This window comes from Rhinichthys klamathensis, unplaced genomic scaffold (assembly GCF_029890125.1).
Source record: "Rhinichthys klamathensis goyatoka isolate OS25496 unplaced genomic scaffold, OSU_Roscu_1.1 h1tg000249l_1, whole genome shotgun sequence".
In the NCBI taxonomy this organism is placed as follows: domain Eukaryota; kingdom Metazoa; phylum Chordata; class Actinopteri; order Cypriniformes; family Leuciscidae; genus Rhinichthys; species Rhinichthys klamathensis.
Window position 1 is genome coordinate 2,534,157 of NW_026606771.1, and position 25,844 is coordinate 2,560,000.

At 39.2% G+C, this 25,844-nt stretch overlaps 1 protein-coding gene across 1 annotated transcript; it reads right to left on the reverse strand.

Annotated features, from left to right (window-relative positions):
- Nucleotides 1-2,674: 2,674 nt before the first annotated feature.
- On the reverse strand, nucleotides 2,675-24,565 carry tsen2 (TSEN2 tRNA splicing endonuclease subunit). The gene is made up of 11 exons (XM_056266559.1): nucleotides 24,352-24,565; nucleotides 24,207-24,273; nucleotides 22,578-22,617; nucleotides 21,634-22,099; nucleotides 18,531-18,605; nucleotides 17,798-17,848; nucleotides 9,055-9,193; nucleotides 7,584-7,620; nucleotides 4,477-4,588; nucleotides 2,962-3,051; nucleotides 2,675-2,887 (listed from the first exon to the last, which is right to left on the reverse strand). Exons 1-11 carry the CDS (start codon nucleotides 24,529-24,531, stop codon nucleotides 2,828-2,830), a joined length of 1,317 nt encoding a protein of 438 aa, XP_056122534.1. The 5' UTR covers nucleotides 24,532-24,565; the 3' UTR covers nucleotides 2,675-2,827.
- Nucleotides 24,566-25,844: the final 1,279 nt, after the last annotated feature.

The following is a 25,844-nucleotide window of genomic DNA, read 5'->3' on the forward strand; positions in this document are numbered from 1 at the left end:
GGGTTCAAAAACGGTAAAACTCAACAGTTTAACTCTGGGGGAGTTGTAAAATGAGCCTATTTCCAAAAAAAGTGGAGTATCCCTTTAAATTGAGATTTACGCATTATCTGAAAGCTGAATAAATAAGCTTTCCATTGATGTATGGTTTGTTAGGATAGGACAATATTTGGTCGAGATATGACTATTTGTAAATCTGGAATCTGAGGGTGTAAAAAAATCGAAACATTGAGAAAATCTCCTTTAAAGTTGTGCATTTATGTTGGCGATTGTGCTGCATTCACTCACAGAAATACATGATTTATATATTTACGGTAGAAAATTTACTAAATATCTTCATGTGATTTTTGGCATAAAAGAAAAATCGATAATTGTGTATTGTTGGCTATTGCCACAGATACCCGTGCGACTCGTGACTGGGTCTGTGATCACATGAGTGAAGAACGAATGAGTGAGTCACATATAGTAAACAACGGGATAAAAACGACATTATTTTCATGTTTTTTGCCACAAAATTACTATTCATTATGTACGGAAAGCACTAACTTTCTTCCCGCTAAACCACACACACAGAAACGCCGCTCTGACGATTTCATCAGTAAAATAGTGTAACAACCTAAAAGCTACAGGACGTTTGTCTCTAGCGCAGTGATAACGGCGCTGTTCTTGAAGCAGAGAAACTTACAGATTCACGATCAGTAGAGAGCTCTGCCGAACAGTGTTGAGACACTGCACTTCCATTACACAAATGCAATATTTTCTAAATGTCGATAAAACCTAGTGCAGAATGACGGCGTTTCCATTAACCGATGTTATGCGACTAAACGTCATTTTTTCCTCTCGTGTTAAATCATGTTTTGCTGGTGGTTTACATATCACAGCCACCGCACTAGCCATTATTATTAACCGAAGGAGACATGTGTTATCCATAGACAGTAAAAGAATGGACACAGCGACCCCATAGACTTCAACGGAGAAAAGTGAAGTCAAATAGAAGCACTCACTTCCTGATTGCCAAGCGCACTGCGCAGGCTCACACTGAGCTTGAAGACGTAGTTGTGACGTGAGCAACCTGTCTCACAGTTGTACGTCTTCTAGTAGCGGTGCCAAGAGGAATCTGAATCATTCCCTTCCGAATCTTGCAGAGCCGGAGATCGTGAGTATTAGCTGTTCATGAGCTCGCAGAAGGAGCAACTTTATGACTCTCTATGGGCTTCTCCCTTGACGTTATGCTTCCACGTCCCCCGATTGCGTGTGAGCTTCTACATCTGTCTTTACGGTCATTTCTCTTCTATGCGACAGAGAGTCGCGTGTTATGACGCAATCGTTAGCCTATTTTTACAAAAACTGCTTTTACGGGGCCACAACGTAAGATACAAGGTAATGGAGCATTTTATACATTGTCGTGTTTCTTTAGAAATAAATAATGGACAAATGGAGTCTTTAAACGTCTCAGATGTAAAGTTATTCGCTGTCAAAGTGACGCAAAAATGAATGGGAGTCAATGGAATGCTAACAGCAGGTGAAGGCTTGTTAGCCAATGGCGGCGCCCGGGGAGACTTCAGTTTCAGGCTGGTGGATTACCCCCTTGGTATTATCCAGCATTAATGGCCAGGAACGACCCTTATACTGAGAGCGGCACGAAGTTTCTGGGTGTTTCTCCCTCATCTCTGCTTCAAGCGCTTGATAAATTGTGGCATTTGTTGATTAGAATCCGGTATTCCTGCATAACTCGTCTTCTCTCCAACATACTGTCACGATTCCTGTCTTGTGTTTTCCTTGTCTTGTGTGAACTTTGGTTATTTCCTGTTCTGTGCCATGTTTTGTAGTTTTTCTTGTTTATTAGTCTCTCCAGGTGTTTCTAATGAGCCCCGCCCCCTTGTTAGCTTGTTTGTCTGTGTATTTAACCTCTGTGCTTCAGTTGTTGGTTGTTGTTTTTGTGTAGCTGTTTCTTGCTCCTGTCCTGAGTTCATGTTCTGTTGGTTTGCCCTGGATACCTGTTTGTTTATTAAATTAATGCTTGCACATGGATTCTCTTGACAGGAATTGTGACACATACAGTGTCATCTTTAAAGAATGAGCGACTTTTACGTTCGTCAGGTGACCTGGAAATGCGAACTGTTTCCACTGGACTTTTGTGAAATTGCCTGAAAAACCACTTCAAGCGAGCTGACAAAAAAAAAATTGACATGTTTCCATTGGGCGTATTTTCAATTCGCAATTTGAAGGGTAATGGAAACGCGGCTACACAGACTGAGGTAATTCACACGCGTGATCTCTCTCTCTCATAACTGCATTAGTCTGCTATTAGTGGCTTAAGTCATCATTACTAGCTCTAAAATGACATTTTGGAATTAGCAAAGGAGGCGTGGGATGAGATGCATATGAAATTAGTCCTACACACACACACACACAAGCGTTTAAGGACAAAAACCTGACAAACATCTTGAAATGCATCATCTGAACAATGTCTTGGGGTGTAACTGTAATATAAGCAGAATAATTCATTTCAGACCGTTGAATTATTAGCAAATAATGCACACCTGAGGTAATGGCCACTCTGCTGTTTTTTTCTAACAATTCAACGGACCGTCGTAATGATTCCTTCCTTAACCTTTATCCGTTCGGCCCCATGATGGAAAGTTGCTTTAGTGATAAAACAGAATGGGCACTGGACTTTTCTCGGTATATTTATTGCTGAACACTCTTTGACTTGTGTCTGGATGTTGTTTAAATAATCTCTGCACATTGTAAAAAAAATAAAAAAAAATAGCAACCTAATATTTTGAAGCAAAATAAACATGTAAGGAATGTAAAAAGGAATGCAGGTTTAAACGTCCTCCTGTTCTGTTCGCTCTCTTGAGGAGACCCATCTGCTCACCAGCACCTCCTGAAACACACCATAATATAATATATTACAGATCCAGACGTGCAGAGAAACACACACGCTGTCTTCTGTCTCACCTGTATGGTGAACCGCTTCAGACACTCGGGAGACGACAGCATGTCTTCTGTCAGATCTGATGGAGTGATGACGTAGCAGAGCATCAGTTCCTGCGCATAAAACACATGCAGCGTCACGGAACACACACGCAGCATCACGGAACACACACGCAGCGTCACAGAACACACACGCAGCGTCACAGAACACACTAAACTCTCCCACGTTTCAACAAATACACACTTTTTGCACTGTCCGTGAGTTAAGTTAAGATATCCACTTTATTAATCCCACAAGAGGCAATTATATTAGGGCAGTGGCATCACATCACACACAAAAAAACCAACATGCATTTAAAACAACCATATTCCACATATACATATCTACTTATTACCTTATTACCATACTTTACAATAAAATTAACACGAGAGAAAAAAAATCCTTAATAAAAATAATTTGCATTACAAATACAAATGAAGTGAACCTTTTTTTGGTTCGTTTTACAGTAAAGTGTCAGTGACAGTGGGTGTCGAACCTTCAGAAACGGTGGATCTTCACCTACAAGTTACATCTGATCTGTTTTCTGGATTTTGTCATTTTGGCAAACACTTTTTTTTTTTTTAAATAGTATTACCCTGATGATGTTAATGCTCGACGTGGAGCCAAAGTCAAGTCCAGTCTCCTTTATTTATAAAGTGCTTTTTACAATACAGATCGTTTAAAAGCAGCTTCACAGAGACAACAGGAAAATAATATAAAAAGTTTGTCTCTGTAGTTTCTAGTTTTAATAAATTTTTCAACTTGGTTGTGGATTATTACACTTATGCCATGGTTATTTGCCAGCATTGCCAAGTTAAAACTGTTATTGATGTTTGACTGGAAGGGTAAAAATGACTTATTTTCATCATTAGATCTAGCATTCTGCCCGCTTTAAATCAGATTAAAGAGATAAAGTGCGCCAGATTACATTTATTTGCATGAATGAATAATAGCATTTATTTAAACAAATTATCTAGAGAAAGAGAGATGAGCGTGAATTACATGAGTCTGTGCAGCGTCTCTAACTATAGCTGTGTTTCCATCCAACATTGCAAATTTAGTTAAATCAGAAATATGAGTAATAAAACTACATTTCTGCAATGCAGCTCTTTTCCCTCCATCATAAACGAGTGTGTGTCGAGCGTCAGATGAAACAGTAAACGCTGTCGTGTTCTCTGGTGTTCGGGAACACACTCGTGTGTGTGAGACGCTTCTGGAGGGAATTAAACCCAATCATTCTGATCACACACTTCGACTCCGGCGTTTCAGAAACACCAAACCAACATTAGAGACGCTGCGACGCCATTGGTCCGCTGGTTACTCCAGTTATTCAGTCCACAGAGGTATCTAACGCTTCTGGAACAAGAACAAATGTGGGCGGGGCTTGATTTTGTCAGTGTGTAATTGATTGGATGGTTGTGGTTTGCTATTGGCTGATCTCAGGTGAGTGACAGGTGTCGCCGGCCTCGTCATCAGAGATGTGATAAGTGGTGTCGTACCTTCGAGACGTTCCCGGTGGTTCTGCTGAGAGCAGCGAGAGTCCTCCAGCTGAAGGATCTCAGAGAAGCGCCTCTGAAACACACGTCTGACCTCTCCACCACCACGGAGTAGCTGAACGCACAATCAAACACTTCTCAATGAAACATTTGAAGGCTTATAACATATTAAAGCACTTGACGTGAAAAAACCCCCCCAGCATAATTTGGGTTCCGAATTCAGTTTAAAGGGATAGTTCACCCAAAAATGAAAAATAAGCCCATGATTTACTCACCCTGAAGCCATTCTAGGTGTAATATGACTTCTTTCAGTCATATTAAAAAATGTCCTGGCTCTTCCAAGCTTTATAATGGCAGTGAATGGCCGTTTCTGTTTTGAAGTCCATAAAAGTGCATCTATCATCATAAAAGTGCATCTGTCCATGATAAAAGTGCATCTATCGAATGATAAAAGCGCATCTATCCATGATAAAAGCGCATCTATCCATGATAAAAGTGCATCTATCCATGATAAAAGTGCATCTATCCATGATAAAAGTCCATCTATCCATGATAAAAGTGCATCTGTCCATCATCTAAATGCATCTATCCATCATCTAAATGCATCTATCCATCATAAAAGTGCATCTGTCCCTCATCTAAATGCATTCATCCATCATAAAAGTGCATCTATCCATCATCTAAATGCATCTATCCATCATCTAAATGCATCTATCCATCATCTAAATGCATCTGTCCATCATAAAAGTGCATCAAGTATATCCATGATAAAAGCACATCTATCCATCATAAAGTGCATTTATCAATCATAAAAGTGCATACACTCACCGGCCACTTTATTAGGTACCCCATGCTAGTAACGGGTTGGACCCCCTTTTGCCTTCAGAACTGCCTCAATTCTTCGTGGCATAGATTCAACAAGGTGCTGGAAGCATTCCTTAGGGAGTTTGGTCCATATTGACATGATGGCATCACACAGTTGCTGCAGATTTGTCGGCTGCACATCCATGATGCGAATCTCCCGTTCCACCACATCCCAAAGATGCTCTATTGGGTTGAGATCTGGTGACTGTGGAGGCCATTTTAGTACAGTGAACTCATTGTCATGTTCAAGAAACCAATTTGAAATGATTAGAGCTTTGTGACATGGTGGAAGTAGCCATCAGAGGATGGGTACATGGTGGCCATAAAGGGATGGACATGGTCAGAAACAATGCTCAGGTAGGCCGTGGCATTTAAACGATGCCCAATTGGCACTAAGGGGCCTAAAGTGTGCCAGGAAAACATCCCCCACACCATTACACCACCACCACCAGCCTGCACAGTGGTAACAAGGCATGATGGTTCCATGTTCTCATTCTGTTTACGCCAAATTCTGACTCTAACATCTGAATGTCTCAACAGAAATCGAGACTCATCAGACCAGGCAACATTTTTCCAGTCTTCAACTGTTCAATTTTGGTGAGCTCTTGCAAATTGTAGCCTCTTTTTCCTATTTGTAGTGGAGATGAGTGGTACCCGGTGGAGTCTTCTGCTGTTGTAGCCCATCCGCCTCAAGGTTGTGAGTGTTGTGGCTTCACAAATGCTTTGCTGCATACCTCGGTTGTAACGAGTGGTTATTTCAGTCACTGTTGCCTTTCTATCAGCTCGAACCAGTCTGGCCATTCTCCTCTGACCTCTGGCATCAACAAGGCATTTCCGCCCACAGAACTGCCGCTCACTGGATGTTTTTTCTTTTTCGGACCATTCTCTGTAAACCCTAGAGATGGTTGTGCGTGAAAATCCCAGTAGATTAGCAGTTTCTGAAATACTCAGACCAGCCCTTCTGGCACCAACAATCATGCCACGTTCAAAGTCACTCAAATCAACTTTCTTCCCCATACTGATGCTCGGTTTGAACTGCAGGAGATTGTCTTGACCATGTCTACATGCCTAAATGCACTGAGTTGCCGCCATGTGATTGGCTGCTTAGAAATTAAGTGTTAACGAGCAGTTGGACAGGTGTACCTAATAAAGTGGCCGGTGAGTGTATATCCATAATAAAAGCGCATCTGTCCATCATAAAAGTGCATCAAGTATATCCATGATAAAAGTGCATCTATCCATCATCTAAATGCATCTATCCATGATAAAAGTGCATCTATCCATGATAAAAGTGCATCTATCCATGATAAAAGTGCATCTATCCATCATAAAAGTGCATCTATCCATCATAAAAGTGCATCTATCCATCATAAAAGTGCATCTATCCATCATAAGTGCATCTGTCCATCATAAAAGTGCATATATCCATCATAAAAAAACATCTGTCCATCATAAAAGTGCATCTATCCATCATCTAAATGCATCTATCGATCATAAAAGTGCATCTATCCATCATAAAGTGCATTTATCTATCATAAAAGTGCATCTGTCCATCATAAAAGTGCATCAAGTATATCCATGATAAAAGCACATCTATCCATCATAAAAGTGCATCTATCCATCATAAAAGTGCATCTATCCATCATAAAGTGCATCTATCCATCATAAAGTGCATCTATCCATCATAAAGTGCATCTATCCATGATAAAAGGGCATCTATCCATGATAAAAGGGCATCTATCCATGATAAAAGGGCATCTATCCATCATAAAAGTGCATCTATCCATCATCTAAATGCATCTATCCATCATAAAAGTGCATCTATCCATCATAAAGTGCATCTATCCATCATAAAAGTGCATCTATCCATCATAAAAGTGCATCTATCCATCATAAAGTGCATCTATCCATCATAAAAGTGCATCTATCCATCATAGTGCATCTATCCATCATAAAAGTGCATCTATCCATCATAAAAGTGCATCAAGTGCATCCGTCCATCATAAAGTGTTCTACAGGCTCTGGGCGGTTAATAAAGGCCTTCTGAAGTGAAGCGATGCATTTGTGTAAGAAAAATATCCATTTTTGAAGCTTGGAAGAGCCAGGACATTTTTTAATATAACATTGTATTCGTCTGAAATTCGTCATTTTTGGGTGAACTATCCCTTTAATGCTTATTTATGATTTGCATGTCGGCTGGACTGTATCTTGATGCAACAAAGCAAACTACTTTAACAAGAACAAACCTTGCATGATAAAACGGTGGTCCTTTTCGGTAGAGCACTAGAAAAGAGAGAAATAAAGGATCAGCACTAGAACAAATGAGAATCTGAGCTGACAAAGCAATCTATAGCAACTCTATAGTGCGCTAAAGCGAGAGTCGTGTGTCAACGCCAGCAACGGCTCCTGAAGTTCACAGCCAAGACTCCGTTTCAAAGAGCAACGGGTCTGAGTGCGAGGAAAGCAAGGCTTAATACACCTGAATAATTCACCGGTGCACCTCCAGTGTTACACACACTACTTGGAAAATCTCTCTCACCCGCTGGACTCGGTTAGTTCAGGGTTAGGCCTAAATGTTTCAGAGGGACACGCCATAAACAACAGTGCTTTTGTGAACAGATGGACGATTCTGTGCGTTACACACCAGACAAGCAAACTCAGATGCAAGTCAGTTTAATTGGTTCTAACTATTCTTGCATGAACATTAAAGGCTACCTAGACTTTTATATCTTCTGCTTTCAGTCTGTGCGTTGCTTCTTGACATGCAAAGCTTGATATTCTTTGGCTTCTTTTGAAATTATTTTCATTGATGTAGAAAAATGAATACACGAACTGGCCACAATTTGACTTAAATGTAAGTTATTAACTTTGGTTGCACTTTATTTTAAGCCATCCTGGTTACGGTGTAATAATTACACAAATAAGTAATGAGTAATATTAGCAAAACGGACTTCCTATTGGATTCGGGCTAATTGCATGTAATTGTGCATCATTAACTATAATAAGTACACAAGGACACTAAAATAAAGTTACACCAAATTTGTTTTAGTGTAGTGTTAACAATTTGTTTTTCTTTAAAAGTGTAGTGACCAATTTCTTTAAGTGTAAAACATTTTCTTCAGAAGTGGAGTTACAAACTTATTTTTTAAAGTGTTATACGAATGTCATTTTCTTTAAAACTGTAGTTACCACTTTGTTTTTCTTTAAGTGTAGTGTTACCAATGTTTTTCTTTAAGTGTAGTGTTACCAATGTTTTTCTTTAAGTGTAGTGTTACCAATGTTTTTCTTTAAGTGTAGTGTTACATATTTGTTTTTTAAGTGTAGTGTTACAAACCTATTCTTTAAGTGTAGTGTTACAAACTAAATGTTACACATGTCTTTTCCTTTAAAAGTGTAGTTCCCCATTTTTTTCTTTGAAGTGTAGTTACAAACTTCTTTTTTAAAAGTGTAGTTGCCAATATTTTTCTTTAAGTGTAAAGTTACCACCCTTTTCAATAAAACTGCTGTATAAAAGCAATGTCACACTCACAATCATGCATCAAATGTTGGATGCCAAATCTCAGCAATGTTGAAACACACGAATGTGAATGAAATTTCTTAACTCTGAAATGTGGAATTGCTTGCAAAATTTATTATTAAAATGACCCTGCATTGAAAAAAAAATCAGTTTTATGTAGTTCACATTTTCAGTTGAGATTTTAGGAGAAATATCCTTACTTAAGTCAGTTCCATATTTAACTCCAGACTTCGGCACCCAGCCTTTACTGCGGAAATAGTGATAGGCGGCGTACGAGGTGGAGAAGTTGGGCTGAAGCGAACGAAACATCGTCCAAACCTGAGCGACTGACAGAGCTTCCTATAGTAAACAAGACCAGACCGACTTAGCTACCAATGAAGAAACAACACATTTAAATTACGTACACAGACAGGTGTGTGTTTCCCGTATAACGCTGTAACTCGCTGCTTCACTACTATAGGGATCTCCCAGTCACGTGACCCCTAGCCGCGTGTCAGCCATTTTGACGGAATACATCCGTCAGCTACTCAGTGGCGGATCTATTATTAGGGGTGGGTCACCCCTAATAATAGATTCATTGCCGTGGGTAATATATATTATTAGTATATTATACTAATAATATAAATATTAGTATAATTATTTTTATAATTAGCCTAAATATTGCAATACTTTGCGCTACAGTATTAAAATAATTGCGTGTGCAAAATCGCAGCCGTCAGCTAACTCTTCACGTCATGTCATCGCACTTATTATTAGCATCACAAAAAGAAATAGCCTGTACAAGGGGAAGATAAAGGAATTAGGTATCATTAGGGATGGCCCGATACCATTTTTTTTCAAACCGATACGAGTACGAGTATTTACATTTGTGTACTTGCCGATACCGAGTACCGATACCGATATTTCTACCGCAAAAGTAATAGGCTCCCAGAAAAGAAGACGACTATTTTAGAACACAGGTTAGAAGACTGTTTTTATTTTCTTCTCTGCTTGTTTTAACAAGTCTAAAAATAAATAAAAATTAGTAAAATAATAAATGTATTAACACACAAACCACTGTTATTTAACATAAAAGCAAGCAGGCTACTGCGTGCATGGTCTGGCATGACTGAATGCGCGCAAAGTGGGCTCCCTTAATAAATCCTAAAAGCTGACAGTTCATCGCGATCTCACACATCTCTGTTATTATCAATGAAGCTGACTGCACAATCAATCTTTCACAATATCCACACTTTGTTTGTTATAATTAGAGGATTTGCCAGCATACAGAATTCAGCACTGAACAAAAAAGTCCGTTTTGAGCGGTGAGGAGAGTCTATCTTAAATGCTTCTGATTGGCCATTGCGTTCCAGAAATCAACACATATGTCTGTGATTGGCTACATCGCTCAACGCTGTAACCATGTTATGAATAGAAACTCTGTCCTGTAAATCGTTTCTATTTTGTTGTAGTTGTTCTTGTTGCTTTTCTGCAAGAGATGAATAAAAATCTTTTAGTTTTTATGTTTTATTCATAGATATTTCTAGTTTGCGGGAGTCCCGCGAATCGTTTTATTCCCCCGTAACCCGCACACACAGAGTGAGTGCATTACCGCCTGCGCGCGCGCTCGGCCATCAGATCTATGATGCGTCTTCAGATGTTTAATTAGATTGCTGGTGTTAAACGATGTACTTTCTTTCCCTCCTCTCGACACCTTAGCTGAACATAACTCACACCTTGCTGTTGTCATCATCCCTTATCTTGAAATGAGCCCAAACCGCCGACATTATACTTTCCTATGCGTCAGTTCACCTCGACAAAGCACTCGCGGCGGCCAGTTTCGTTTTGCAAAATGTACGTGGTATCGGTGCGTGGTATCGGCGAATTTTTATGAGTACGAGTACGAGTATATTAGGACAGTATCGGCCCGATCCCCGATGCCAGTATCGGTATCGGGCCATCCCTAGGTATCATAGATCCATATGAACCACCACAAGCTCTTTTTACAGGCATTAAATTTGAAGAAAAACGTCCTGACATTGAGTTCGGTGACATTTACAGCAACCTTATTCACTTCCCATCACGCTACACCGGAACTTCATTAAAAGCATACAAAAGCAGGCTATCGGTATCACGAGTCCGGATGGGTCAGCAACTCTTTGATCTGGACTCCAGCGGGGAAGGATTTTTCAATCATCACCGCAAAGTTTGATCAATGTATTTTTATCACCAAATTATATGCCTACCTGTAATAATTTTGAAACTGAGTTTACAGGGAAAAACACTAAACAAAATCACCAACAAGATTAAGTGCATCTTAAATGAATTTGTTGAATCTAGTTTGATCCAAGAAAACCAAAATAATATGCGTATATACTTTTTTATACTTGTCACTGTTAAGTTTAAGACATTAAAAAATTGTGTTCATGCACATTATACCTCTGTGCTGAATATTGTTTAATATTTCACATGACGCTTTACCGGGAATAAAAATGGGACTCATATTATGAAGTTCCCAGAAGTGCGGTGGGGGTTGTTGTTCGAGCACGAACGAGGTGGTCTATTGTTATGGTGTTGACGAATAAACGGATGATCGATTCTAAAGTGTATCTTTTTGTATAACATTGGTAGCAGAGGATGGTTAGCAACTACAGAGTACCACCAACATTTGATGAAGGAAAACCATATGAAAGTTGGAAGAATGAAGTCGCAATTTGGACCAGGGTTACGGAGCTCGAAAAAAAGAAACAGGCACTTGCTGTGGCTTTGGCGCTGTCGGGAAGAGCGAGAGAAACGGCAATGGAAATACCGGTAGATGATTTGAATAAGGACACTGGCATGGACACTTTACTTGTGAAACTCGATGATTTGTTTCTCAAAGAAGAAAAGGACCAAGTTTATGAGGCGTACTCGAGTTTTGGATTATGAAAGATAGCGCTGTTTCCATGACAGACTATATAATTGATTTTGAACAGCGGTACTCGCGGATGCGTAAATATAAGATGGAGCTTCCCGATGCAGTGTTAGCATTCAAACTGCTCGACACTGCGTGCTTAAAAGTGAAAGACCGACAGTTAGCTCTGACAACATGTACAGATTTGAATTTTGCTTCAATGAAGTCAGCACTGAAAAGGATTTTCAGAGGAAAGTCTGCTTCTACAGTGGGGATTAATCAGGAAACAGCATATGTAACAGAACAAAGACGACAAAGGAGCAAGCCATGGTCGCAAAATGTTCAGCAAAAGACACCACTGCCTGGTACTAACCCTCTGGACAGGTATGGACGCAGATCAAAATGTGCTGTTTGTCAAAGCACGTTCCACTGGGCCAAAGACTGTCCACACATAGGTGAGCAAGTCAAACTGACTGAAGATTGTAAAACAGATGATATAGAGGAGTGCAACATTACTCTGTATACAAAAGAGTCGCCCACTGAAGCAGAAATATTTATGACAGAGTGTTTCGGCTCAGCAATAATAGACACTGCATGCACACGGACTGTGTGTGGACAGGAATGGATAAATAGCTACATCGCTGAACTAAGCCAAAACGAGATAAAAGACCTGAGGAAGACAGAAACACACAGTCACAGACCCTTTAAGTTTGGTGATGGAAAAGTGGTCTATTCCAACAAAAAGTTAAAAATTCCTGCAAAGATAGGACAAACTAAGTGTCATATTGAAACTGAAGTTGTGCCAGCGAAGATTCCACTACTCTTGAGCAAGGCATCCATGAAAAGAGCAGGGACAGTGCTGGATATGGAGAATGACAGTGCGGTGATGTTCAGTCAACCTGTAAAACTTGACTTTACAAGCTCTGGTCATTACTGCGTAAACATTATGGACAATGAAAAGAGAAACATTCAAGGTGATAACTGTGTCTTGGTAGCTGTTGAAGATGTCTCGCTAACGGAACAAAAGAATGAGGATGTACAAAGTCAGTGTGATGAGGAAATACTGACAATCTCAGAAAAAATTAGCTCAGCAGAAAAACAAAATCCTGATGAAGCTTCACAGACAATTTGGTCATGCTTCTGCTGATAGACTGCAGAGACTTCTTACTAGCTCAGGCAATAAAGATGCAGAATGTAGTGTCATTCTGGAAAAAATTGCGAGTGAATGTGAAACGTGTCAAAGATACAGTAAGACCAAACCAAAGCCTGCTGTTGGCCTAGCACCGGCAACACAGTACAATGAAACTGTTGCAGTAGATCTGCATGAACTTGAACCAGGTGTGTGGTATCTCCACATCATTGACCAGTTCACAAGGTTTAGTGCAGGCAGCATACTGACCATGTAAAGGTCTTCTGAAATAGTGAAACACTTTGTCCATGTCTTGATAAGTGTACATGGTCCACCTCAGAAACTGTTTAGTGACAATGGGGGAGAATTTAACAATGATGAGGTTAGAGACATGGCAGAAAACTTCAACATAGAAATAAAGACAACAGCAGCATACAGCCCGTGGAGCAATGGACTTATAGAGCGACACAACCAAACGCTTACAGAGATCATAATGAAAGTGAAGACAAGTAACGGCTGTGACTGGGATACTGCATTGGACTGGGCTCTTATGGCAAAGAACACCATGCAAAATGTCCATGGCTACAGTTCTCATCAGTTGGTGTTTGGACAGAATCCCAACCTGCCCTCTGTTTTAACCGACAAGCCCCCAGCTTTAGAGGGTACCACGAAAAGTGAGTGGGTGGCAAAACACATCTCTGCTTTACATGCATCAAGAAAGGCGTTCACTGAAGCAGAATGCTCAGAAAGAATACGGAGAGCACTGCGTAAACAACTGCGTAACACAGAGGAAAAATATAAAATGGATGACAGTGTACTACAAGAGAGTTGATTGTCCAAAGTGGAAAGGACCAGGAGTTGTCATTGGCCAGGATGGTGCAGTGGTGTTTGTCAGACATGGAGGAACCTGCATTAGGGTACACTACCTCAGACTAAGAAAAGTAAACACAGACAGCGGAGATCAACATGTCGATAAGGATGATGCTGAAATTGACAAACAATGTGCGTAGACAGGCGATGACAGGAGATGCTGTCAACAACACAGAGGGAACAGAAACTGTAAGCGAAATGCAGCAGAGTTCGGTGCAAATTGAGCACACAGGGGCATCCACTATGGAGCAGAATGAAGCAGCACAACACACAAGTGACGACATGGGGACACAAAGTGATACAGAGCAGGGAACTGATGTCCGTCTAAAAACAGGTCAAGTTCTAAAATACAGAGACAGAGACAGTGGGTCTTTGCACACAGCAAAAGTACTAGGATGTGCAGGCAAAGCTACTGGCAAATATAAAAACTGGTACAATCTTCTGCTCATAGAACCCACAAATGTTGCAGGCTGTAAAGATTCAGTTGACATATCATGTTTAGAGTGTCTTCAAATAGAACCTGCTGTAACTGATGTTAGTGAGGACGTATTGGTAACAAAAGATCTATCCTTTGACCAAGCCAAACAAGATGAGATGAAGAGTTGGAGAGATAACAGTGTGTTTGAGGAAGTTCAGGATGAGGGACAAAAGTGCATCTCAACCAGATGGGTGTGCACTCTCAAGGAAACACTAACTGGACTAGTACCGAAAGCACGATTGGTGGCCAGAGGTTTTGAGGAGTTAAATGTGTTAAAGCTACAAAAGGATTCACCCACATGTGCTTCAGAGTCTCTTCGACTGCTGGTGGCAGTTATTTGTCAAAGACAGTGGACACTTCATTCCATGGATATAAAATCTGCATTTCTGCAGGGAATAGAACTGTCACGTGACATCTACATCAGGCCTCCCCCTGAGGCTATCTGTGAGGGAGCATTAAGGAAGGAAAAAGTGTGTATATGGTTTGGCAGATGCTTCATTGTACTGGTACAATAGAGTGAAAGACATAGTACTGAAAGCAGGGGGAAAAATGTCCAAGGTTGATCCAGCTGTTTTTTATTGGCTAGATCAGGACTACACTGTAACTGGGGTGCTTGCCTGTCATGTGGATGACTTCATATGGGGGGGCACGCAAAGTTTCTCCACAACTGTGATACCACACCTTCGATCTGTTTTTCAAGTTGGACGTGAGGAACATGATCACTTCTGTTATGTGGGAATAGATTTTGTGACTGTTGACGGAAAAGTACAAATTCACCAGGAAAACTACATTCAACACATGCAGCCCATACATATGGATATTTCACGAGCTGTGGAACAAGACTCATCTCTCTGTGAGGAGGAAAAGGATCAGCTCAGGTCTAAAATAGGCGAAATTCTCTGGGTTGCAAGGCAGAGCAGGCCAGATGTCATATTTGATGCTAGCAATTTGACATCAAACATAAAAAATGCAACTGTGCAGACAATCCATGAAGCAAACCGGATAGTGTGCAAACTTAAGTCCAAGAAGATCATTCTAAACTTCCAACACTTGGGGAGAGACAGTGCTCTTAAGATAATTGTGTTCAGTGATGCTTCGTTTGGAAATCTTTCAGATGGAGGTACCCAAGGAGGGCACCTGATTCTTCTAATGGGAGAAAATGGAAAATTCTCACCCCTTTCATGGCAATCAAAGAGAGTCAAAAGGATTGTGCGGAGCACACTTGCTGGTGAAACATTGGCGATGTCTGATGGAATTGACAATTCTATCTTTCTGTCCACACTGTTCTCAGAACTAACTACTGGTGATGCTGAACATGCTCCACCAATAATCTGTGTCACAGACAATCATTCGCTTGCTGATGCACTTAAGTCCACAAAGTCAGTCTCTGAGAAAAGACTCCGCCTGGAGATAAGTAGTATCAAAGAACTTGTCCAAAGAAAAGGGGGCATCAGCTTGTCAGTTACTCAAAGCACTGAGTGAAGGACAATGGAAACTGAATTAAAACAGTCTGTCTTTGAGTTGTACTCGAGAGCTTGTTAAAATATACTAGGTCGTGTTTTTGTTTAAGGAGGTTGTTCAGTATGTCCTGTTAGTATACTGAATTGATAGATTATTATTATAATTTCTTTTTTTTTTTTGAAGAGTGGGAGTTTGTTAAAGGAACACTCCGACTTTTTGAAACTTTAGCCTATTCACCTTATCCCCCAGAGTTAGATAAGTCCATACATACCTTTTTCATCTCCGTGCGTGCTGTAACTCTATCTGACGCACCCACCGCTAGCCTAGCTTAGCACAAAGACTGGATGTAAATGGTTGCAGCTAGCATACTAATCCAAATAAGTGACAAAATAGCGCAAACATTTTCCTATTTACATGTTGTGATTTGTATAGTCACGGAGTGTACAAAAAACGAAGCCACATGAGACACAGACATTTTAACCGTATAAATACTGGGAACTATATTCTCTGAAGGCGAAGCACTGCTACTTGGGCGGAGTGATAACCGCAGCACCTGAGACGCGCTCTCTGCTCCTCACCACGACGCGTCTCAGGTGCTGCGGTTATCTCTCCGCCCAAGTAGCAGTGCTTCGCCTTTAGAGAAATAGTCGCCTTCAGAGAATATAGTTCCCAGTATTTATACGGTTAAAATATGTCTGTGTCTCATGTGACTTTGTTTTTTGTACACTCTGTGACTATACAAATCCCAACATGTAAATAGAAAAATGTTTGCGTTATTTTGTCACTTATTTGGATTAGTATGCTAGCTGCAACCATTTACATCCAGTCTTTGTGCTAAGCTAGGCTAGCGGTGGGTGCGTCAAACAGACTTATAGCACGCACGGAGATGAAAAAGGTATGTATGGACTTTTCTAACTCTGGGGGATAAGGTGAATAGGCTAAAGTCCCAAAAAGTCGGAGTGTTCCTTTAAGTTTAAGACATTAAAAAATTGTGTTCATGCACATTATACCTCTGTGCTGAATATTGTTTAATATTTCACATGACGCTTTACCGGGAATAAAAATGGGACTCATATTATGAAGTTCCCGGAAGTGCGGTGGGGGTTGTTGTTCGAGCACGAACGAGGTGGTGTATTGTTATGGTGTTGACGAATAAACGGATGATCGATTCTGAAGTGTATCTTTTTGTATGACAGTAACTATCATACTACAGTGACACTGACTGTCACTGTAGTATGATAAACTGTCATTGAGACTGTCTCAACCTGTGTTTCTGACGATTTATAAGAAGTGTCAAGTGTAATAAAATACAAGCTTTCGGTATAGAGATATTCCTTTTGTATGATCACGTATCTGATCGCATCCAACTGCACAGCATCGCTCAGGCATGATAGGAATATTTCGCGACGAGCTGTATTATCACCGGCGGTTTAGCTTTTTCTATTCCGTCAAGATGGCTGCGCCAAATGGCGTGACGTCACGCGGGACGTCCCTATAGTACGATGATGCATCGTTGAAGAAATCATCTCGCTAGTCACGACTGTTTCCCGAAACCATATTGTCGCAAATTGGTCGTTCAACCACGTTGGTTAAGGATGTCACGCAGGTGTTGGAGTAATAATACTTTTAATGAATGTGTTTGAGATGGAATTAATGCGAGATGTTTAACTATAAATTACGAACATGCCATCTGAGGAATATTTCTAATATTTCTCAGTTATTTTTCTTTATTTCCAGATTCAATCATAGGCTCGTTCTTACACACTAGAGCTCGTTCACACATGCGCACTCTTCAAACACGACGCTTTAAATCTCTTGACAAACTAAAAGATGTAAATGACATTACTATGTATTCTAAATAAAAGATATAGATTGCACTGAATGTCAGCTTGCTTATTTTGCTCAAGATCAGGATTTATTGAGTCCACATGTCATGCAAACTGGAAACTCTAGATTTGACAGATCTAGATCTATCAAACACACAACTCGGCGATGCTGTTGTCGAATGTTCGTTACGGGAAACAGCGACTCGTTGAACTGCTGATAACGACAGAACTCGCGACTATAGTTGGCGAACGATGCTTTGGGAAACACACTCCTGGCCGACACACAGTAAACACAGTAGAAACTCACCCCGCTGTAATAAATGGACAAGCATCCAAGAGCATAAACCAGAAAGAAAGCCTGAAATACAAAGACAGCATCTCGTTAGGAGACAAATGACTCCGCATCGCTTCTCAATTGATTTGCTTGGTTGCTAACAAGGTTATGTTAGGATGTCTCCTAAATCACACGGGCTTTGGTTCAAACCCACGATAGCGGTCTAAGAAATTACACAGGGGAATGTCAGAGAAAGGTAAAGCATACAGCCGGGATGATGAATAATCAATTATAAAACATCACATATTGCTCTTCGACTCTTTGCTGCGACTCCAGGGTGTATTTAACTGGAGAATGATGGGATGTGCTCACACTAACGAGAGTGCTCACTTCAGTAAGCTGTTGTTGAGGGAGGTTGAATTAACACTTCAGGGAGAATACAGTAGATAAGACATTCACGTTCACTTCTGTTGTTTGGATTGGCTCAAATCGCTCGACTACATCCAGCTGTGACAATAAAACACCCTTTAACTCAAAGCGGACCGATGAAAACCACGAGACCACAGTGATGGAGGACTGGGATAATAATAGCATAATTGCAGCAAATGTTGACAGACAGGATTTCTGGGTAATGCATCATCACACGGATGGCTTGAACCTTCAGGTTAGTCACTTATTTTCATGTTATCACTGTGAAGATGCTTTGATACAATCTGTATTGTAAAAAAAAAAAAAAAAGTGCTATATATAAATAAAGGTGACTCACTTCTTCATAACTCAGCTGGAGATACTCCATCATGGGGAACGGGTTTATTCTGCACACACACTTGCCCAGCTGCTCCTGATGTGAGGAAAGACTCCATTACTGGCAGATTCACTCTTAAAACTGAGACTGGAGAAATGCATTATTATTATTAGGGGTGTAAATATATCGCAATACAAAAATGCAACAATATGTATCGAGGATAGTGACAATATGTGGATAGTTCACCCAAACTAAAAAATACTGTGTGAGAAAATCTAATTTTCAGAGTTTTAGTGTCAGTACTACATTAAACTATTATATATAATGTTGAATATAATGTATAATAATGCAGTGGGGAATATTTGTGTGTCCTGATAATGCCCGATGTCTGATGTTACCAGTAAAAAGTGTTCTACATTATTTTAATATATCTAGTCAGTGACAGTGAAAGCATATTCGTCTAAAACAATTCAGTATTTTCAGCTTCAGAATCATGAATATTGTTATTCTGGTGTCTCTATTGTCCTGTGCTTTGGGTTTCAGCACCAAGTCCAACACTATTCATTTACACACACAATGTAATAACTGTAAAAACTGTTAACCTGTTATTATATGTCTTGGAGTACCGCAGTAATATGGTATCGTGAGTTCAGTATCATGATATGTATCGAATCATGACATGTCATGAGGATATCGATACATCACTACTAATTATTTGTTTACACTAAAGTGTCTTCGAAAACAAAGCTCTTCCGTAAGCATGCATCTAAATCCAAAACATGCATGAAGTGCTTTCCCTCACTTTGACTGAAACATTTCCAATTGTTTATAATTAGTAACTTTTTTAGGACTTTTAATTTATAGTTAATGCTCTCAAAGGCCAAAGAATGCAGTGGTCAGTCCTGTATTTCAGTCCTAGATATGGTTATGTTCACACAGTTCAGTTATTTACTGGAGCGACAACACCTTCAGGGCTGCCAACTCTCACGCATTCACCGTGAGACTCACGCAATTGAGCCAATTCTCACGCTCTCACGCCACACCCCCGATTTCTCACGCTGAAGTGTCAACCCAGTCGGTCAAATACCTGAAAGATAAGTTTATCTATAGATCTACCAGTTGAGCCATTCGTGATCGACTAGTTTTACCGCAAATTAGTTAAAATATCCTGTAATCTATAGCGAGCGAGCGTGCATGCGAGACAGATGTGTTGAGCTCCTAACGGCGCGCTCCTAACCGCGCACGCGCACACGACGGCAGAGAGGTGATTAAGCGAGCTTGCGTGTCTTTCGCAACACAACCCAGTGGACAGTTAGACTGTATTGATACAGTTGAGAAATAATAATAATTTTACAGTTTTCAACAATAATTGGCATTGTTGAACCCTTGCTCTTATATTTCTGATTTCTCAGTTTTGTCATTATTTTAGCAAATAATTTATTTTATATGTTTTGAGACAGTTTGTTTGAAGAAGTTTTAAAGAGTTAGTAAAAGAGTAAAGTAAAAGTTAAAACTTTTTTAAGTAGGCATCTATTGTTTATTAAGTAGGCCTATTTATTTTGTATTAATACATAACCTTACTGTATTCATTCATAATGTATCATTATTGCGTGACATTTGTGTCAATAATCGTCAAGCACAGGGGACTTCGCGTCGTGGGAGGGGCCCCCCAAATCAAATTCTGCTTAGGGCCCCCAAAAGGCTCGGACAGGCTCTGGAGACCAGACAGACAGTGTGAGTTTTCTGTGACAATTGTGAGGGAAATACACAATTTATTCCCATAAACTGTGTAGTCAGCCGTTCTCCCTCCCATCTGCACTGTGTGAAAGAATTGTGAACGCAGGCAGGTCAGTGAGTTACAGGGCCCTCCTTGTCTCCATCCAGTTTAGGCTGGTAACTAATAGGCCTGTTATATAGAATTAAGTTAGCAATAGCAGAGTTGTTTGTTTTGCAGCACTGAGCAGTTATTTTACATAACTTTATCATAAAAACAGTACAAAAGCATTTCCAGATGACAAATATCTGGACATGCCTAGTAGTTAATGTTAATTATTGTTTTCTAAGAACAGAATGTCAATTAAAATGTTAAATGTAAAATTAAATGTAATGTAAATCTCCCAAGAAATTCTGTACAGATACCAAATACTTTGACAATCAATATATACTTAATACACTTCTGCTAATGCAAGGATTTTGTGTTTGTATTTTTCCCCACACCAAGCCACGCCCCTCAATAAGCCCCTCCCCCATAACCCAAGCCCCGCCCCCCAAAATCTCACTCTAAGCTGAACTCAAAAGTTGGCAGCCCTGCACCTTCTATAACCGAACTCACTCCCGGAAATGTTCAGGACCTGGGCACGATTCCTTTCCTGAAAAAAAATCGTGATATGATATTTTTGCCATATCATCCACCCCTATTTTTATAGATAATTAGCATTTCCATCCACTACTGTACAACAGTACATGCTAAATCTTTTTCGCAAAAAGATACTTGGATGAAATTTGGCTACTGCAACATTAGCATTATGAGCTGAAACTTCCTTTCATTTGTGGATTGAGAGATTATTTTCAGCGTTCGTACAGAGACCGTAAAACGAAATTCCAGGAATTTTCAAGCACTCGTTTTTGGATTTCAAGGACTATAATCAGATCTCACTTATCAAACAATATCCTTATTACCTTTCAAATTCTAAAAAAAGGTAAATAGATAAACAACAAACTAATAAAACAAAATGGTACATATAAAGTGGAACACACTCAATAACTGGTAACTTTAACCATTGACTTGATACTATGACAAAGATATCGCTTTTCCTAATTTTTTCTCCCATGAATATATAATTGAGCTGAAGAATGAAACTATCATATACTTACGTATTTATATGAGCAATATCACACTCACGTCATGCGAAATGGCTCTATATTTATATCAGACGGGTTGCAGCGTTAATTTTGTGTGCAAAGATTGAGTTATTTAATAAAATTAATTCAATAATTCAAGCACTTTTCAAGTACCTTTTCATAAATATGGCTGTTTTCAAGGACTTAAATGTCAAAACGTCAAATTCAAGCACTTTAAGCACCTTGTACGAACCCTGTCTTTTGCAAATCTAGTTTACTTTACCATTGAGACGTTATCCTCGGTAGAGTTTCCATCCTCCTCCTCAGAAACCTCCACCAGAACATATTCCTGCGCGTCTGTCGGGTTGGTGTCGGGCACGGTCGGCTCTGAACTCCTCTGGGTTTCATCCGCTCTACAGCCGCAGTGTGCGACCCAGTCGTCGTGTCTTCCGCACTTCACGGTGGGTTTGGAGAGCTGGTCTAAGCGCTCCGGTTCTTCAGGATAGTCTTCGGCCAGAGGGTCGTAAACCGGGTTTCCTTGACGCCGAGACCTGGCAGTATCAGTCTGATCCACATTTAAATCAGTCTCACATGACACATCATCCAATGAGCCGCCAACGCGTGTGGCCTGAGATTGCACATCAAACTCCACTGGTTTAGTGAGTATCTGCAGTGCATGATGGACAGACTCATCCTCCAATCCCTGCATCGCGAGAGCCGCCCGTGCCCAGCTGAGACGCTTCTGGTATCTGGTAGAAATTAATCCAACACCACTGATTATTACGCATCAAGTGCATGCATGAGAATAACTGCAAACTAGGGATGCAACGATATGAAAATTGTCCGATAATTCTTTATATTTGAAAGCCGATAACCGATATATTGGCTGATAAATCTAAATCCAAATTTTTATATAATTTTTGATAGCCTAATATAATTTTATGTAGCCGATATGACAGACTTGTGTTGCACTTTACTGTATTTTGCTTTTTTGAAGTGATTCCAATCATATTTCAAGCAATTCAAAACCATCATGTTGAACAGTCGCATCTAAAGAGTCTCAGCTGAAGGAAATAATACATTATCAGCTTTAATATATCAGCCAGATTTAATTATCGGGCCGTTAAAAATTACATTATAAATGAACATTTATCGGCCGATACGGATATGGTGGCCGATATATCGTGCATCTCTAGTGCAAACACATCCAGAGTCAATATTACTTACTCTGACCAGGAGATCACAGGTAGACATCTGTCTCCAATGTCTAAAAAATACATAAAATCAGTCATGGTCATATAAAATGTTTAGATGCTTGTGGTTGATAAAAAAACAAAAAAAAAAACGGTCATTTACTCACTCATAATGTTCTAAATACGGTTATTATCGGTAACTTAAACTATTACAAACTTTCCCAAAAATCCAAAATGGATCCTACAATTTTATGCCCATCTCTAATATTTATTTTCTATCAAATAAGTGGTTTAAGTGGTTCTTCACCAGTTGAGGAGCTTTTTGAACAACAATAAGATTTTTGATGTTTTTCCAATCAGAAAACTGCACTCTATTGTAAAAGTTTTAGATGATGTTTTAATGGCCACTGATTCAGCCGACTCTGCTGCACTGGTACTTCCATAAATCGAGGTGAAATGAGATAAAACATTTCTGTTAATTAAAATAAAGCTGAAATAAAATAAAATATAAATATCAGTAGAAAAGCTTAAACTACAATGTTGCCTTGGCAATAAACTAAAATGGTTAACTAATTATCTGGAAACAAAAACTGGAAGGAAAAAAATGTGTCCAATATATTTATATTATGCATTTATTTATATTTATATTATGCAGGGGCTAAAATTTAGACTCACCAAGCGCCGTAATATTTTTATGAATTACGTTTGCCGTAATATTTTTATGAATTCTACCACTGCATTAATGTGACAATTAAGCCTTGACAATTTACATATTCAAGCGCAAGACGATGCAAAGGGAACTCATTACATTACTCTCGCGCTGTGTGGGAAGTGGACATTCACACAAAACAGTCAAAAACAGCGAGTATCCTAGCAAACATAGTTGGTTATGTCTAAAGTGAACATAAACAGTTGAGAAAGTAAACACATGTGTATCAGTATCAGTGTATTAGACCCATGCATTCGCTCTTAAAGTGACAGCAGCCTAATAAACAAACCTTGCCCCGTCTGTGTTTTTAATGTTTATCAAACGACAAAGAAAAAAACACTCACTGCTCTTGGCTGAATAACCTTTGTAAGTTTAATAAGGAAAAAATTAATAAGGATGTTTAATTAAGCATGTTAAGAATATATTTTTATGCAGTGAAGACTATGCAGTGTTATTTTACATTTGCTTTATTACATTTCAGTAGCTGAAAACTACTGTCAGACCTACCGGAAAAGCACTGTTTATTTATGCTTTTACTTTGATTATTTGTTTTTATTTTATTACTGACTGTTCACTTGTCTTTAATAATGTTTCAAATTTATATTAGTTGGCCGGTAAAAAATATTTATGGCTGGTAAATTTTCTTAAGTGGCAAAAAAGTTAGTTTCAGGCCCTGTTTATATGTGAATAAAAGCCTAAATTAAATCTGTTCATCATATAAAACAAGTGTGTTTATTCAGAAGACTTTAGTTGGGGGGGGGATGCAAATATCTTCATTTGTGTTTCAAAGATGAATTCAAGTTTTTGGGGTTTGTAACGAGAAATTTTGACATAATTTAAATTTCTTTTTTTGTTGAACAATCACTTTAAATGTTACAAAATAAGAGCAATAAACACATGATTTAATGCTTCCAACATCCACAGCAACAGTAAATGCTGTCAATCAATACCTACATCTCCATTGTCGAGAGACCACGTGCTCAGGTCTGGATCTCGAGAACACTCCTTTACCAAAGTAACCCTTCAAGAACAAGAAGAGAGCAGGATTAAACGAGTGTTTTACCACGGTATGCCCCAAAAACGTGCAGTGCAGTCTCACCCGCTCATACAGTGTCAGTGTGTGTGCAGGATCTGTGACTATGACTTGATGACTGATGATGTCTGCTCTGTATATGATGCGATCCTCGTCCTGCGAGCTCAATAACACTGGAAGAGGAGCTTCAAACGACTCATAAACCTTCGCCCGGCGTTTGGGCGCTTGAAACACGGCTTCAGTCATGGAGGATCATCATATAAACAACATCACAGGTTAATAATAAGCGCCTGATCGATTTAAGCATGCCATGTGAGATGCGTTCGGTGTCACCGCTAAACCCGTCCGGCCGTCACGCGTAGGGAAACATTAGTTCCGAGGTTCTTGTTTAGGGAATCTTCTTTTTCGTACTAGTCGAACATCAAATAGTCATATTAAATAAGGGATTATATCATAAACCCCACAGTTAAACGTTGCGAATTTATGTTACACTTTTATTCTAATTGTTTTCAGCACATTGCAATTTGTTTCGAGGGCCACTAGAGAGCAATGTTTCCCAATACGTCGTGTACTTCATACTGACCCGGTATTTACAATAAAGGCATTTAGCAGACACTCGCAAACAGAAAACATATATTTATACGTATAAACGTAAGGAGGAAACTAAAAAAAAAAAAGCACTGGTCTTTAATAATCTTCTCAAAACATTTCCACAAAAACATTTTTATACATCATTCATGGAATGCTTTTTCCCCCTGAAACGTTTGGACAACTTACATTTTTTAAATGTTAGCCTACTAATTGTTTCAGAACGTTTAGAGAACTTTCAAACGTGACTTAATATTCCGAAGTGGAATGTTCCTTAACGTGTGTAACCAAGAAATAAGAACGTTTTGAAATAGCATTTTTATAACATAGCATAATGTGAACGTTATTATGTTTTAGTAGGCCTATATTATTATTATTTTTATATAAAAAAGCCTTTTTTTCTGGAAATGTTCCCTCAAAGTAACATTAATGGAATATTTGCTCAATATCTGTTCTTTAATAATGTTCTCAAAGCTTTAGCACAAAAACATGATTCATACATTATTTGTTAAACTTTTTTTCTTAAATGTTTTAGTTGGATGATAATCCAACGTTATTGAAATGTTACTTGTTTCAGAACTTTCAGAGAACATTCAAAGTAACGTTTGGGAAATGGAATGTTCCTTTTAATCATCCAAGTAAAACATTTTTAAAAACGGGACGTTTTGAACATTCAGAAATAATGTTTTAATGTGTAACTTAACGGGAACATTTGTAAAACGTTCTTTTTGTTAGCTGGGAAATACCCTGGAACTACAACAATCTATGTTATTTGAAGTAACTTGGAGTAACAAGTGAAAACCATTAGGCTATATATAAAAAACAAGCATTCAGTTTCATGTTATTAAAGTAAAATTGCTCTCTGATGGCGTGATGCCACACTAGCCTACTTTTTGTATGTATATTATCTGTGCATGCATTGAGTGTGTGCATATACATCTACTTGTACGCACACACACACACACACACAC